The sequence below is a fragment of the Empidonax traillii genome, unplaced genomic scaffold (assembly GCF_003031625.1).
Source record: "Empidonax traillii isolate 1590-97213 ecotype Southwest subspecies unplaced genomic scaffold, ASM303162v1 scaffold386:size1297806, whole genome shotgun sequence".
Classification (NCBI taxonomy): domain Eukaryota; kingdom Metazoa; phylum Chordata; class Aves; order Passeriformes; family Tyrannidae; genus Empidonax; species Empidonax traillii.
The window spans coordinates 967,959-980,677 of record NW_020955579.1 but is presented as its reverse complement, the minus strand read 5'-3'; the positions used below and the strand labels follow the sequence as shown (position 1 = coordinate 980,677).

General features: G+C 39.0%; 1 protein-coding gene across 2 annotated transcripts in view; it reads left to right on the top strand.

Annotated features, from left to right (window-relative positions):
• Positions 1–12,719, top strand: part of ENPEP (glutamyl aminopeptidase) — a 33,020-nt gene that overhangs the window by 3,707 nt on the left and 16,594 nt on the right. For both annotated transcript variants that reach the window (XM_027893359.1, XM_027893358.1), the window contains 5 exons: positions 1,057–1,198; positions 3,719–3,850; positions 7,951–8,071; positions 10,231–10,385; positions 11,015–11,128. In XM_027893359.1, coding sequence (XP_027749160.1) covers positions 1,057–1,198; positions 3,719–3,850; positions 7,951–8,071; positions 10,231–10,385; positions 11,015–11,128 — 664 coding nt within the window. The remainder of the gene's footprint in view (positions 1–1,056; positions 1,199–3,718; positions 3,851–7,950; positions 8,072–10,230; positions 10,386–11,014; positions 11,129–12,719) is intronic.

Sequence of the window (12,719 nt, the reverse complement as noted above, 5' to 3'; positions counted from 1 at the left end):
ACCAGTATAGTATTTAACCGTCACAGGGAAATGCCAAGGGCAACAGAAACACTGAAAAATTCATTGTCAAGTGAGCTTGTAGGATTGCTGCAGATTTGTAATTTACGGTGTACACTTTTAATTACTTTTTGGAAAGAAAAACTACCTTAATATAGTTGGAACAGCTGTAGAAGTGCTGTCAGAAAATGCTTGACATTCCAGATTAATTGAAGAAGCATCTGTGATCCCTTTCACCATCAATTACTTGAGAACACATTCTACCACTGTATGGTTTGTTAATGGGAAAGCCCAATGTCACTGCAAGAAGCAAGCACATGATATGAATGTTCACAACCTTCACCTTATGTTTTTACGTGACCCCTATTGTTCAGCTCCTCCAGCTGATTTTGCACAACTGAGATGACTTTCTAAACCCCCAACACAGATTGCGTAGCAGCAGTTATGTACTAGGACGTTCAGCTGAACTTTCCACGCTTTCTCCAGCAGTTTCACTAATGGAGTCAGGGAAGCATAACAGCCCCAACAGAAGGCTGTATGTGGTAAATGCAGGAAAAGAAACGCATAGGCAGGAGGAGATTTTAGTGGCATTTACACAATTTCAAGATGTTGTCTCAGGATATGTTCAGAACTCCAATCCCAAGATATGCTGTAGTGGGTAAATGATGTGTGGAGTGACTTGATTTCCTTTCAGGTGATATCATCAGTATTTTATTTTAGGTGCATAAATCAGTGGAACAGCATATTAGGAGGGTAAACAAAATTTTTACCATCTTACTGCCCGGCTCCTAAAAGTGTTTGATGATAAGCAATTTCCTTTAGCTTTTGCTCTGAAACCTAGAGAATGTTGATTACAGGCTTTGACTTATATGTTACTCTTGCCTATGGGATGTCAGCTTGTATATTTCTGATGTCACCTGGTTTTATGAATGGACAAGTACACACAAACACTTGCAGTTGAATTTAGTTTGTGAAATTGCTAAAAAAATATACTTAGAAATCACAGACAATATTTCAAAGCTATATAATGAAGGCTTGCCAATGTGTTGTTTGTTTAAGGAGCATTGCAGCTACTGATCATGAGCCAACAGATGCACGGAAGTCATTTCCCTGCTTTGACGAGCCAAACAAAAAGGCAACTTACAACATATCTATCATCCATCAAGATACGTACCAAGCACTTTCAAACATGCCTGTACAGGTATGTATTTTGCAGCTCTGCTGCCTAAGTGGAATGGTTCTGCAAAGCCACTGGAATGGTGGTGGGGATAGCAAGGTCCTTGCGTGTTCACAGACTCTGCCGCCTGGACAGTGCAAAACTAAAGGTTAATAAATATTCCATAGAACAGAACTGGTTGGTTGGTTAGGACTCATGGTGGTCTGCCAGGACACAACATGGCAATACAGAGTCAAATCAAAAGCAGAAATAAAACATGTTTCCTGTCTTTAGTTAGCTGATCCTGTATTCAGATATTCTGGGTGAGTGTCCCTTACTAACTATAAATAGCTGATGGCAGGTTCTCCAGTCAAACTGGATGGACTCTGAGAAAGAATACTCTGGAAGACAGCTTCTTCCCAGGTGGAAAGTCTAAAATGATCACTAAAACTAAATAATGGTCCAAAGCGAGGGTCTGCTGATCACAATCTAATGGCAAAGAATCCTTCTAGCAAGGAAGTCTAGGATTATTATTTTTAATGATACAGGATCTGAAATCCCATCTGTCAGTTCATGGATTTGGACACTTGTCATTCCATCATGTCTATAATTTTGTAAATAATCCATTTCTGGACCAAGTGTGTCAAATTCCAAGTTTTGCATGAAATTCAACAGCATCAATTATCTACCTCTGGGTTTTCTGGAAGAAGATTGAATGGCTTTCAGATGAGAGACTTTCTAATGAATAGTTCAACTGAATGTGTAGTCCATTGTGTAATTTCTAATAATATGTTCTGTAGTGGGAGATAAAGTGCCAAGTTAAAAAAAAAAAAAAAAGAGCTTCCAGCCTCCAGGCTTTTGGCATTTTCATCTTCCCAAATTGCTTCCCCACCCAGAAAACAAAGGTCTGCTTTACCGTGTACTATTTTATTTAGTCCCCCAAACTTTTCTCCTAGCAATGCAGCAGAGATAAGTATTACCAACCTAATACAGATGCCTTCCATATCCTTTGCAAATTTAAAGCTCTGACCCATTGTTATTAAAGGCATTTCTGTGATACCTAAAAGAGACCAGGCACTTTGATGAACAACACATGAAAGGAGAGTGCTGTACCTTTCCTCACAGACCTCAGATAAGGGAGGGTACGACCAAGGAAGGTAAGGGGATGAGACTAGATGTTATGAAGATTTAGCGGGTTTTGAGATTTACTTTACATCTTGACATGTGGACCTTGCCTCTAGAATGGACATACAAGAATAAGCTTATTAAGGGCTAGCTACAGCTTCTAAATTAATTTACTAAAAAACCAAGTACAGATAAGAAAATGCGAATTATGCTGAATTCATACTCAAGTTTGACTGGGGATTATAGTGGGGCACTTTTATATCTGGTGTGCTCACAAGATCAGTAGCTCTGGTCCTGGTAGTGAAAGATCTTCGGGAAACATCCTTTCAACAGATTGAAATGTAGTAGTTTGTAAATGCAGGGCATGTTGTGTGTTACATGTTCTGTAGCAGTTTTTGTGGTGTGGAGGTATATAATCAGCATGGCAAAAACAGCTCAGCAAAATCAGAAACTTGTACATTTCATTTGTATTTTTCACTGGATTTGATTTTTAAAAATATTTTTTTCCACTTAAGTCCTGACTTTGTAGAAAGAAAAAAAGATATCAAGATAAGTCAATTAATGGAAAAGGAAACTGTGAATATCTCTGTCAAAAAGGGGTTATGAATATCTGTGAAAAGGGTTTTTTCTCATAGAATCACATTACCTGTAACATTCACCATCTGAGCTTTATTTGTATTGTATTTATAAAAAAAAAATCATGAAGTATTGTATCTCTAGAAAGCTAGTGTCTTTTATATTCTTTTTGCTTTTGTCCTCTTTAAGTTAGTCATCCAGTCAGAAGCGCAAAAAAATATCAGACAATAGCACAAAATGAGTAACAGAAATAGATATTTATGGGATAAATGATATACAACAGGATGAAAGTTTGGCCATATGGATCATTTGAGAGTTAAGGACATTTGGGAAAATCAAGGAAGCACTACATTTTATGTACATTTAAGCCACCCAGCAGTTAACAGTGTTCACTTGTATTTGAATGAATTCAGGATAGATTCATGACTCTGGTCTTTATCCCAGGTAGCATCTCTACAACCCCTGACTCATACATGATGCATATATTTGAGAGGAGAGAATTCAGTTTCTTCTCTGATCTGCCCAAAGTGATGTTATTTTATGCAAGTATTGCAAGAACAAAACACAGCAGTATACATCAGAAAAATTCCTGTTCTTGCAAATGATTTCAAATCCCTGATGAAAATTACAATTAAGTAAACTTATTTAGTGCAGAAAAATGAAGTCCCATTTCATGTATTGCAGTATTGCAGAGGAAAACCATTTCCGTTCTCACACCTGCAGCAATGAGATGCCAGAGGAGGTGAACCTGGAGAGGTGATTTATCATTCCTACATAGTTGCAGCCTTCATACAAATATTGTACCCTCATTGGCATGTGTTTGCAATTCCAAAAATCAAACTGGTTATTTTTCCATTTTTGCAGCAAACTGTACAACTCGGTGATGGCTGGAATCGAACAACTTTCCAGAAGTCAGTTCCCATGAGCACTTACTTGGTATGCTTTGCAGTGCACCAGTTTATCTATGAAGAGAGAATATCCCGTAGTGGGAAACCTGTAAGTCCTACTGCAACCTGAACATGCTTCAGATGACAGATGTACCTTGATTTGCACTTAAAACAAAAAAAATCTTGATTTATAAAAACAGGAACATATTTTTCCATTTCCCGAAGTCTATTTTATACAGCCTGTTTTATCAGATTAGGTGTTCACAGTGGTCCCTCTGACCTTAACTACATAAAGGGTTTTGCAGTCCTTCCCTGCCTCCCATCTTTGTGAGATCTCAGTCAGTGCCTCCCATATGGGCACACAGATGAGGAAGAAGCACTGTTTCTCTGACCTTGTCCCTGACTTGAAGATCAGTGTCTGAAGGATTCTACAAGTCAAGGGGTGCAGCAGAGTCACAGGCCGTGGAAACGGAAACTTTATAGATTTCTGTGGGTTAAAAGATATGAATCGATGCATTTGATATTATCACAGGCATAGAGACGTAGGACTACAGTGCTGTGTGCCATTACGTGTTGGCTTTGATATTCTTTATTTTACAACGGCTGCTACAGGCAACTGCCCAGTGTAAGTCCTTTACAAATAAGTATAGAAGTGATAGTGTCTGCCTAAACAGCTGGATATTTGGTAGGTGCCCTAATGAAGTGCATGGGTTTGAATCCAAATCCATAAAGTTAAAATAGCTCCTTTATTTAGATGCAGAAGGCAGTCCCGTCTAACTCTTGCTCAGATTCAAATCTCCTGAAGATATAGCTGATTAGAGATAAAGAAGTCACAAGACACTACGCTGATTCACAAACTGGAATCCTAAATATAATTTACCCCTCAACATAAACTCCTCATTTAGCCTAAATTTAGACTGGGATGCTCAACATGCTGTTAATTAGGTTTAGTTTATTCCTTCATCTGACACTGAGGATGATCCCAGGGCTCTATGCTATTGCTGCTTCCTCTTCCTTTCCTCTTATGTAAAATGTGGTCTTGTGGTTCATCTGAGCCAGCAGTGCTTTCCTCCTTTTCTGGAGACAGCGACACAAATGGGCAGGGAATCTATAACAAAGCCCCAGCCAGGCCACCATTCCCCTAGCAAGTTAGCTCTTCCTGAGTTTCCCTACCCAAAAAAGCTCAGCCAGTCCTTCCCTACTTGAGGCTGTCCACTGATGTGAAAATCTGCCTCATAAAATCTCCAAAGTTCTGATTCAGTTCTTAGCAAAGACTTCCTAGCACAGTGCTGTGCTGAGGCATCCCTCCTCTGTGCCCTAAACACTATCATGCTGTATGCTTACATTATTTCTTGACAAATAGCTACAGTTAAATTACACTTAGACAAGCAAATGGAGCTTGGTTTGAGATAGAGATGTAATATGCTTAGTTTTCTGCTGTTTGGCTGAATAATTTGCAGAACAGGAGCACATTTTTAAGCTACCCAATCACACAATTTTGTTAACCAGTTGTTCTTCAACAAAACTGATCCACTCACTATCAGGGACAGGACTTGAACTATTTGGCCTCAATAGATATTCTCTAGAGTTTAGTTATTTTAAGAAGCAGAATTTTGTAGCTTTTTGTGCAGAAAATAATGTGGTAGGGGGAAAAAATAGTACTGAAGAAGTGTGTAACACTATTTTCTAGTTGCAAAAGTTAACTTTTTCTGCTTGTCCGTGCCACGCTCCAGAGTACAGCGCTGAGGTCAATATTTGTTTTTTTTCCCCAAGCAAAACAGTAAAGCCCACAATGTTCCTGACTGCTTGTAGCTTTTCTAAATAGAAGGGAGCATTCACTGAAACATGGTAATTAAAGTGTGTGTGTGTGTAGAAGCAGGGGTATTCATGTCAGTACAGAGGTTGCCTGAAGAAATATCTTCTAATTCAGGCCTTGGTTACTACATATTTTATTAATGCTGTTCACTAAACAACGCCTCAGGACTTGCCTGCACTAGAAACCCTGGGGTTTAAACGAGGTTAAAATCATAACTGTTTCCTTTCTCTTCACATGGACATAGTTTTACCAATAAAACATACATGTATAAGATTGTTTTTAATAAAGGGAATCACATAAACTCTAAAGGGAATCACATAAACTCTATCAAGAAAAAGTACCTTTTACCTAGGAAAACCAGACAATCCTTACAGTTTTAAATCAGATATTTAGAAAGTCATTCTTCTAACCTTTCCAAGGTTCCCTAAACACCTTTCCAAGGTGTCCAAGAACTTTGAGGTTCAGCTGAACAATGAGGTATTTAGATTCACGAGCAGTTGAAAAGAAAAATCCATAGTTGTCTCGTAAATTTCTAGCAACAGAAAGTCCAACAGAAAGTATCCATGCGATCCTTAAATTACTTTCATAAACAACAGCAAGAACATACAGCTCACAAGGCAAGGTAAATTATTTAAAAACTCTGCCATTCACTCTGAAAGCCCTAAAGAAGACATTAATGGAATTGATGGTGGGAGATGTGCCTACAGCTGGAAACAATGCTCCTGAGCTGATTACCTGTCAGGTACCAAATGTCTGGTTTAGAAAATCACAGAGGAGATTATACAAATGAGACCCATAGTCAGTTTTAGTGGATGCTGAAGGTTTTGGAAACCATTAATATGGATCAGCTAGGGGACTGAAGGCTGCTAAATTGGGTAAAGAGCTTACAGAAGTGGAAATTGCAGATTGTAATTGCAAACTGACCCTGGGGGAAATCCCTTGGCTAGAATGGATTCCCGGTTGAATCTCATAAGCTTTTTTTGGGGTTGTTTTTTTCATTCCAGCTTTATTTCTAACCGCTTTCCCATCCTCCTCTCTCATTGGAGGAAGTGTAATTTCATGGTATTGAGATCAATGCGTAGTCAGACTCTGAGGGAGCTCCTAAAATAGACCAGCTCCTTTGCTCAGCTTGGGCCCTAAATGCCTGGCTGTAAGACAGCACTGAGGAGTAAACAAGCCACACCGACATAGCCAGATGAATGTGTTCCATTCATAAGAGTCATACAGCTGCAAAATGAGATGGTTCATTTTTCCTAAAACCAGAAAATTCTCTCCATATAGAGATCTCTTACTTTCCAAGGTGGAAATATTTAGGATCAGTGAAGAGAACAGCCTACAGCTCCCATAAGCTTTGGGACAAAGAGATTGAGGGAAAGACCCTCAGGAGATTCCATAATTCTGAATTCAAACTTTTTCTTCAGAATGTGGAGATAATGTCCCAAAAGGTTTTTTCAAGCTGTAGGCCTCCTCCTCATGGATATGGATGCCATAAGGTCTCTAGTTCTACAGAGCTTGAGTTTTTCTATTGCTTGACAGTACCAGCCAAAGTAGTTCCAGGCACCAAGCCTCACGGATACATCCAACACACCATTTTTTTGCATTCAGATATGCAAGAGGAGAACAGAAATGGTCTCTCATCACACACAGGACTACCAAACATGCCAGTTTTCCTGGATTTGCCTGGTGGGAAAAGAAAGAGCTGATTTTCGGCTGTGATTTCCTGGGGCACAGCAACCCAGCAGGCAGCATAGCTGTGACTGGGGGGTTGTTTGGCCCAAGGTCCTGCATGGGCCAGAATCTGGGAAGAGTGACAGGTCTGGTAAATGCACTGTCTTCAGAGGGTTTGAGATCTTCAAACATACAAGGCCAAGAGGAATCTGTGATGATAGTAGGTACAAAAGATAGGAAGAAGTTGAAAAACTGAAGTGTTATGGGCTTCAGATGCACTTCAATACAGGTGTGCTCCTAAAGATTGATCTGATGGGATCAGTCAAGATCAATTAAGTGCTCAGAACAAGTGGATCCCTATTTAGTGTGCTTGCCCAGGTTTCCTTCTGGAGAAAACCAGTCCTTGGGGAAGTGGGGTTGGTATGCATCCGGGCCCTGCTCCAAGCTTGGCCGCTGTGATCTCCTGGACATGCGTCTTTCCAGTTTTACAGTTTAGGTATACTGTGGAAAGTGTGCACAGATTATGTTGGCTTGGCCTCTCTTATGTACAATATTTGAAAAACTCTGTTGAATAAATGTTTTAGGGAACAGGATTCAGCATTTAGGCCATGTCTTTTAGAGAACACCTCCTGTGTTATAGGTAGGTACACTAAATGCCTTTTCAATGCTTGACACCTTCTGATTTCTTTTAACTGAAAACTGCTCTAATTGTCTCTATTTTACAGCTGAGAGTTTATGCCCAGCCACAGCAAATACACACGGCACGATATGCAGCAGATGTAACAAAAGCTGTATTCGACTTCTTTGAAGACTACTTTAATTTGAGCTATTCCCTTCCCAAACTAGGTAATTATTAATATTTATATTTTTCATTTTGTTAATGCAGTGTCATGGTTATGTTGCTCCTACAGGTCTCTGTGCTCTAGTGGAAAACAGAATGAAAGCATTATGTTGCTAACTGCTGATATTATGTCAGGATATTTTCAAACTGTGCCATTGTAGTTCAAGATATTCCTAAATGTCACGGTGGGAGAGTTGGTCTCAGTAACGGTTTAGTTACCAGTTTTCATGGTTTGGTTTGCTGAACTGAAGCACTGGTCTTGGCATGGTTATTTCAAAGTGTCTTGTGGAAAAACAGGGCAGGCACTGGTGTCATCAGCAAAGGAACATCATGAGTTAAAACAGAAACAGAAATTTCATAAAAATATGTACAACTTCCATGGGAACCTCTGGACAAAAGTCAGCAGTGAGATAAGTGAAGATGTAAACTGCCAGAGAGTATGTCATATTATTTATTAACCTTAGTGCAAAGTGGGTGTGTATTGACTTCTTAGAAAGATGAATGTGGTCCAGAGTTTAATTTGTAGTTTCTACTGCTGGGCTAAATAAAGACCCAGAAATAAACAAGACCAGGCACACTCTCAAATTTTGCCCATGGTTACAAAACAAGCATAGAGGAAGTAGTGTATTTGGGCATCCTTTATCTTGGAATATCTGGACTATGGATCTGATTTGTGCAATTTGAACTAATAAAGTTGGGAATGTAATCAGCGTTTTGGAAATGCCCCCTCCTAAGACCTTAAAAGATATAATTCAGCTAGGCTCACAAACTTAAAAGGATGGAAAAACACTAACTGCAAACAAATCAAAGCAATGTTAATGGGGGAAAAAAAATACCCAAAACTTTGAAGACAAGTAATAGTGCTTTGCAAACTTTTTATTGGCTATTTGTGTTTGTACCATCAGGCTAACCTATATTAGTTTAACAAAAGATTTTTACCTCCTCCTTTCAAAATATCATCTGAGTTTACTGCAAATATCTTTTTGCATTTCAGTGACAACTGAATAGGGAAACCAATACAACATGTTCTTTCACACACTGGTCCAGAATAATTATGGGGACTATATCTCACCTGTGCTTCATATTCAAACTTTCATTTCCATGAAAGCCTGATGGCTTTGCCAGGCACAGTATGTATAAGAGCCTGTCTGCACTACAAGGTGGACTGATATCCCCAGATCAGCAGTATCAGAAGTATCAGCAGATAGATACCTTTGTAGATTTTACACTGGTTTTCTCAGTGTCTATTTCCTGGATCACAAATCTTGACTTACCATGTTATTTGCTCATTATTAGAAGTCACCTAGGTCAAAATTGATGAAGCAAATATGTTTCTGCATAATGTTTCATTTAAATATTGTATTTCACATTGATTTATTGTTTCGGGCATTGCTATTCTCCTTGTGATCCCCATTTTGACTATCACTGAAGCCATTGCCAGACTATCAGTTCTGATTGTGTAATCAAGTTGTTTAATTTATAGTAAGTAATTCCTGTCTTCTCTTAGGGTGGAGTGAGAGTTGTTCATTCTATTCAGTTTTAAATCCACATGTACTTTTTCACTAACCCACCTAGAAAGGCTGTGGTCATTATTTGCAGAAGAAAATACCAGTCCGGTTAAGTCTGCAATTCTCATTTAAATCTCTATTGATTACTGTCCATAAATGAGTGACCCCTACAAATTAACAGGCATAGAAAGAGATGCTGTTCACAACATGGGGGATTTACTTCAGTTAGAATGTCAATAAATACTTTTAATACAACAGTATGACAATGTCCTGCCTCATTATGCAACAAATAGTTCTGGGAGATCTACTGCCTGCAGCACATCCCCAGACACTAGTATGATTTCTGGAGCTAAAATTCAGTAATATATGATGCACATGTTCACAGAAGGTGGCATAGCATCACCTTACAGGACAGATCCTCAGCTAGGGCAACTGATCCCAGCTCTACAAATCTCAGCAGAGCCAGGGCACTTGCTATCATCCATCTACTGTAGGCCAGTTCCTTGCTTCTGAAACACAAACTGTAGCCTACAGTCCACAGTAGTAAGCTAAAATAAGAAATGATAAGCAACACAGGCTGTAAATACACAGAGAGAAGACAAGCTAAGTGGCTTAAAGGATACAGTGGTAATCATGTTATCTTTCTTTCAATGCAGATAAAATAGCTATTCCAGATTTTGGGACAGGTGCTATGGAGAACTGGGGGCTGATCACATACAGAGAAACAAACCTGCTGTATGATCCAGAGGAGTCAGCCACTTCCAACAAACAGAGAGTAGCTGCTGTGATAGCCCATGAGCTTGTCCATCAGGTACATTTTAGGACATGATTAATTTTTAAAATGTTTCAAATATGTAGTCACAATATTTTAATCTTGAAAATACTGTTAGTAACTCCATCAAGGATCTTCTCTGTGTGCTCACAATCTGATTGCAAACTATCATGTTAAAACAGCTCCCCATTAGAACTTTAAAATACCATGACTACTGCCTTGGAATTTTTTTTCGGGAAGTTAGATGTTTGGGGCTGGACTGTCAGCCAGCTTATGAAAATCTGTCTGAAATATCTTAAAGGAACTCATTTACATGTGCAGATGTCTCTTTTGGGCAAGCAAGTAGGGACAGCTATACACTGTGGAGGCTGTCTGAAAACATATCCTTACAAGCACAAATCATCAAATCAAGAGGAAAAAAACTAAAAATATATTTTCTGTTGCACATGAATCATTAGCAATCTCCTCAGTAATATGCAATTTTATAATAAAAGTGATGTTTTAACACAAGGCAAGGCTTTAATTCCTATTTAAGCCCCAGAGTTATGATAATTTTCATCTGGCAACACAAAAAAGTAAGCAAATGACTAATGTATGTGGAGATGTGAGATACTGAAATGTACATTTATTATTTAGCTAACACTATATATTTATGTTTATAATTGTAGTGGTTTGGAAATATCGTAACCATGGACTGGTGGGATGACTTGTGGTTAAATGAAGGATTTGCCAGTTATTTTGAGTTCCTGGGAGCAGATGCAGCAGAACCAGATTGGCAAATGGTAATTATTTCTGTCTTGTAGAGGGTTGGCGGGACTGGGAGGAGCATTTCAGAAGGGAATAAAAATTACACAAGGACGAGGAAGACTCAAAGTGTATTTGTAGAAAACTAACACAGTGCAGTGCAACATAAAGAAAATGTTGGTTTAAGCTTTTTCCTCTACCTAGTCAAGGTAAACCTAGTAAAGTTTTAGTCCGCAAGGGAGAGTAATTCTTTTTTAACAAGTGAGTCAAGTGTTTGGTTATGATTATGGCAAATAACATCTAGATGGATTCTGGAGCCTTAGCAACTTTGCAAGGTTGTTTAAAAGTCTAACTCTGAAAGAAGGAGATTGAGTTATACTCTCTTCATGGGGCTTATGATTGTTATCTGGTCTGGTCAGGGTTGGGAACCTGGGCCTGTCTCCACAGCTTGGGCTACTTGTCAAGGAAAATATCAGACTCCCCTTCAGCTTCTGCCAGCATTTTGTCATTTCAAATGCTCCAACTCAGACATATCTCTATTCTGTGCAGTGCAAAAGTAGGTAGTGACAGTGGATGGCCTACAGTCACACTGCGCAGCAAAACCAACTCCAGACACTTTAAGGGAGTTGCAAAGAGAGCAGCCTTAAACATGCATTAGATTCTAAGGAGGTTTCTTGCTCTTTCCTTCCTCCTCTCCCAAACAGATGTGATAGCACATAGCATGCCTATTTCCCCCAGGTGTCCAGGTGTAATGAGATTCTGCCTACTAAGAAATATACACCATATGCCTGTGGAAGGAACAGGGAAGGTTTTGCATAGGTTGGGCCTGTTGTTGGAATCTACTGTCCCCTTAGCCTAGTGACTTCAGAAGCAGGCAGTGCCTACTTGGTGCTTTCCCTGCCTCCCTTGCTGCTCCCCATAAATATCTCCTCTGATCCATGTCATATAAGGCTGAGAAAAAAAATCATTCCTGGGTCACTTTATACTTTGAAGTAGAGGATCTGCTATTCTAACTACATGAGAAAAATTTTAATTACTGAGTTTAAAATTTAAAATCCCTTTTTTGTATCTGGATACTGTAATCATTTAAGATCTAGTGACATTTCAATATTATCATCCTAATGAGTATTGGAAGAGGAAAACTAAATTGAAATTTAGCCTTTTTTGGTCAATATTTATTAGAATGTGCAGGGATTTTGACTGCTGACCACCTAATATTAAAAAAAAAATTAAACTTACTTTAAAAAATATGTAAACTTTGGGATGGGGAACCCTACCTCCTTCTTTCCTCCTACCTTCCTACCTAGCTCCATTTTTGCAAGAGAAGCCCATAATGCTTTACAAATACTGTCACCCTGCTGAAATTGGTAACACAGCCTAATGTTTTTGCTTACTGGGGTTGAAGGGAAAGTGTGCTGGATGTGTTTGTGTTGTGTGTGTTCCCTGCGTTGATACACACAGGAAAACAGGATTTGTAAAAGGCAGTTTATCTTAGCTAGGGAAAAACTTTATCCTCCCCACTCATGTAAAGTAGGAGTCTGCAAGTCCCTCTTTAGAGGGCATGAAATCTCATTTTATTTCCAAATGCCTCTTCCTAGAAAAGTTGCAGTTCAAGCTACGTATTTGAGA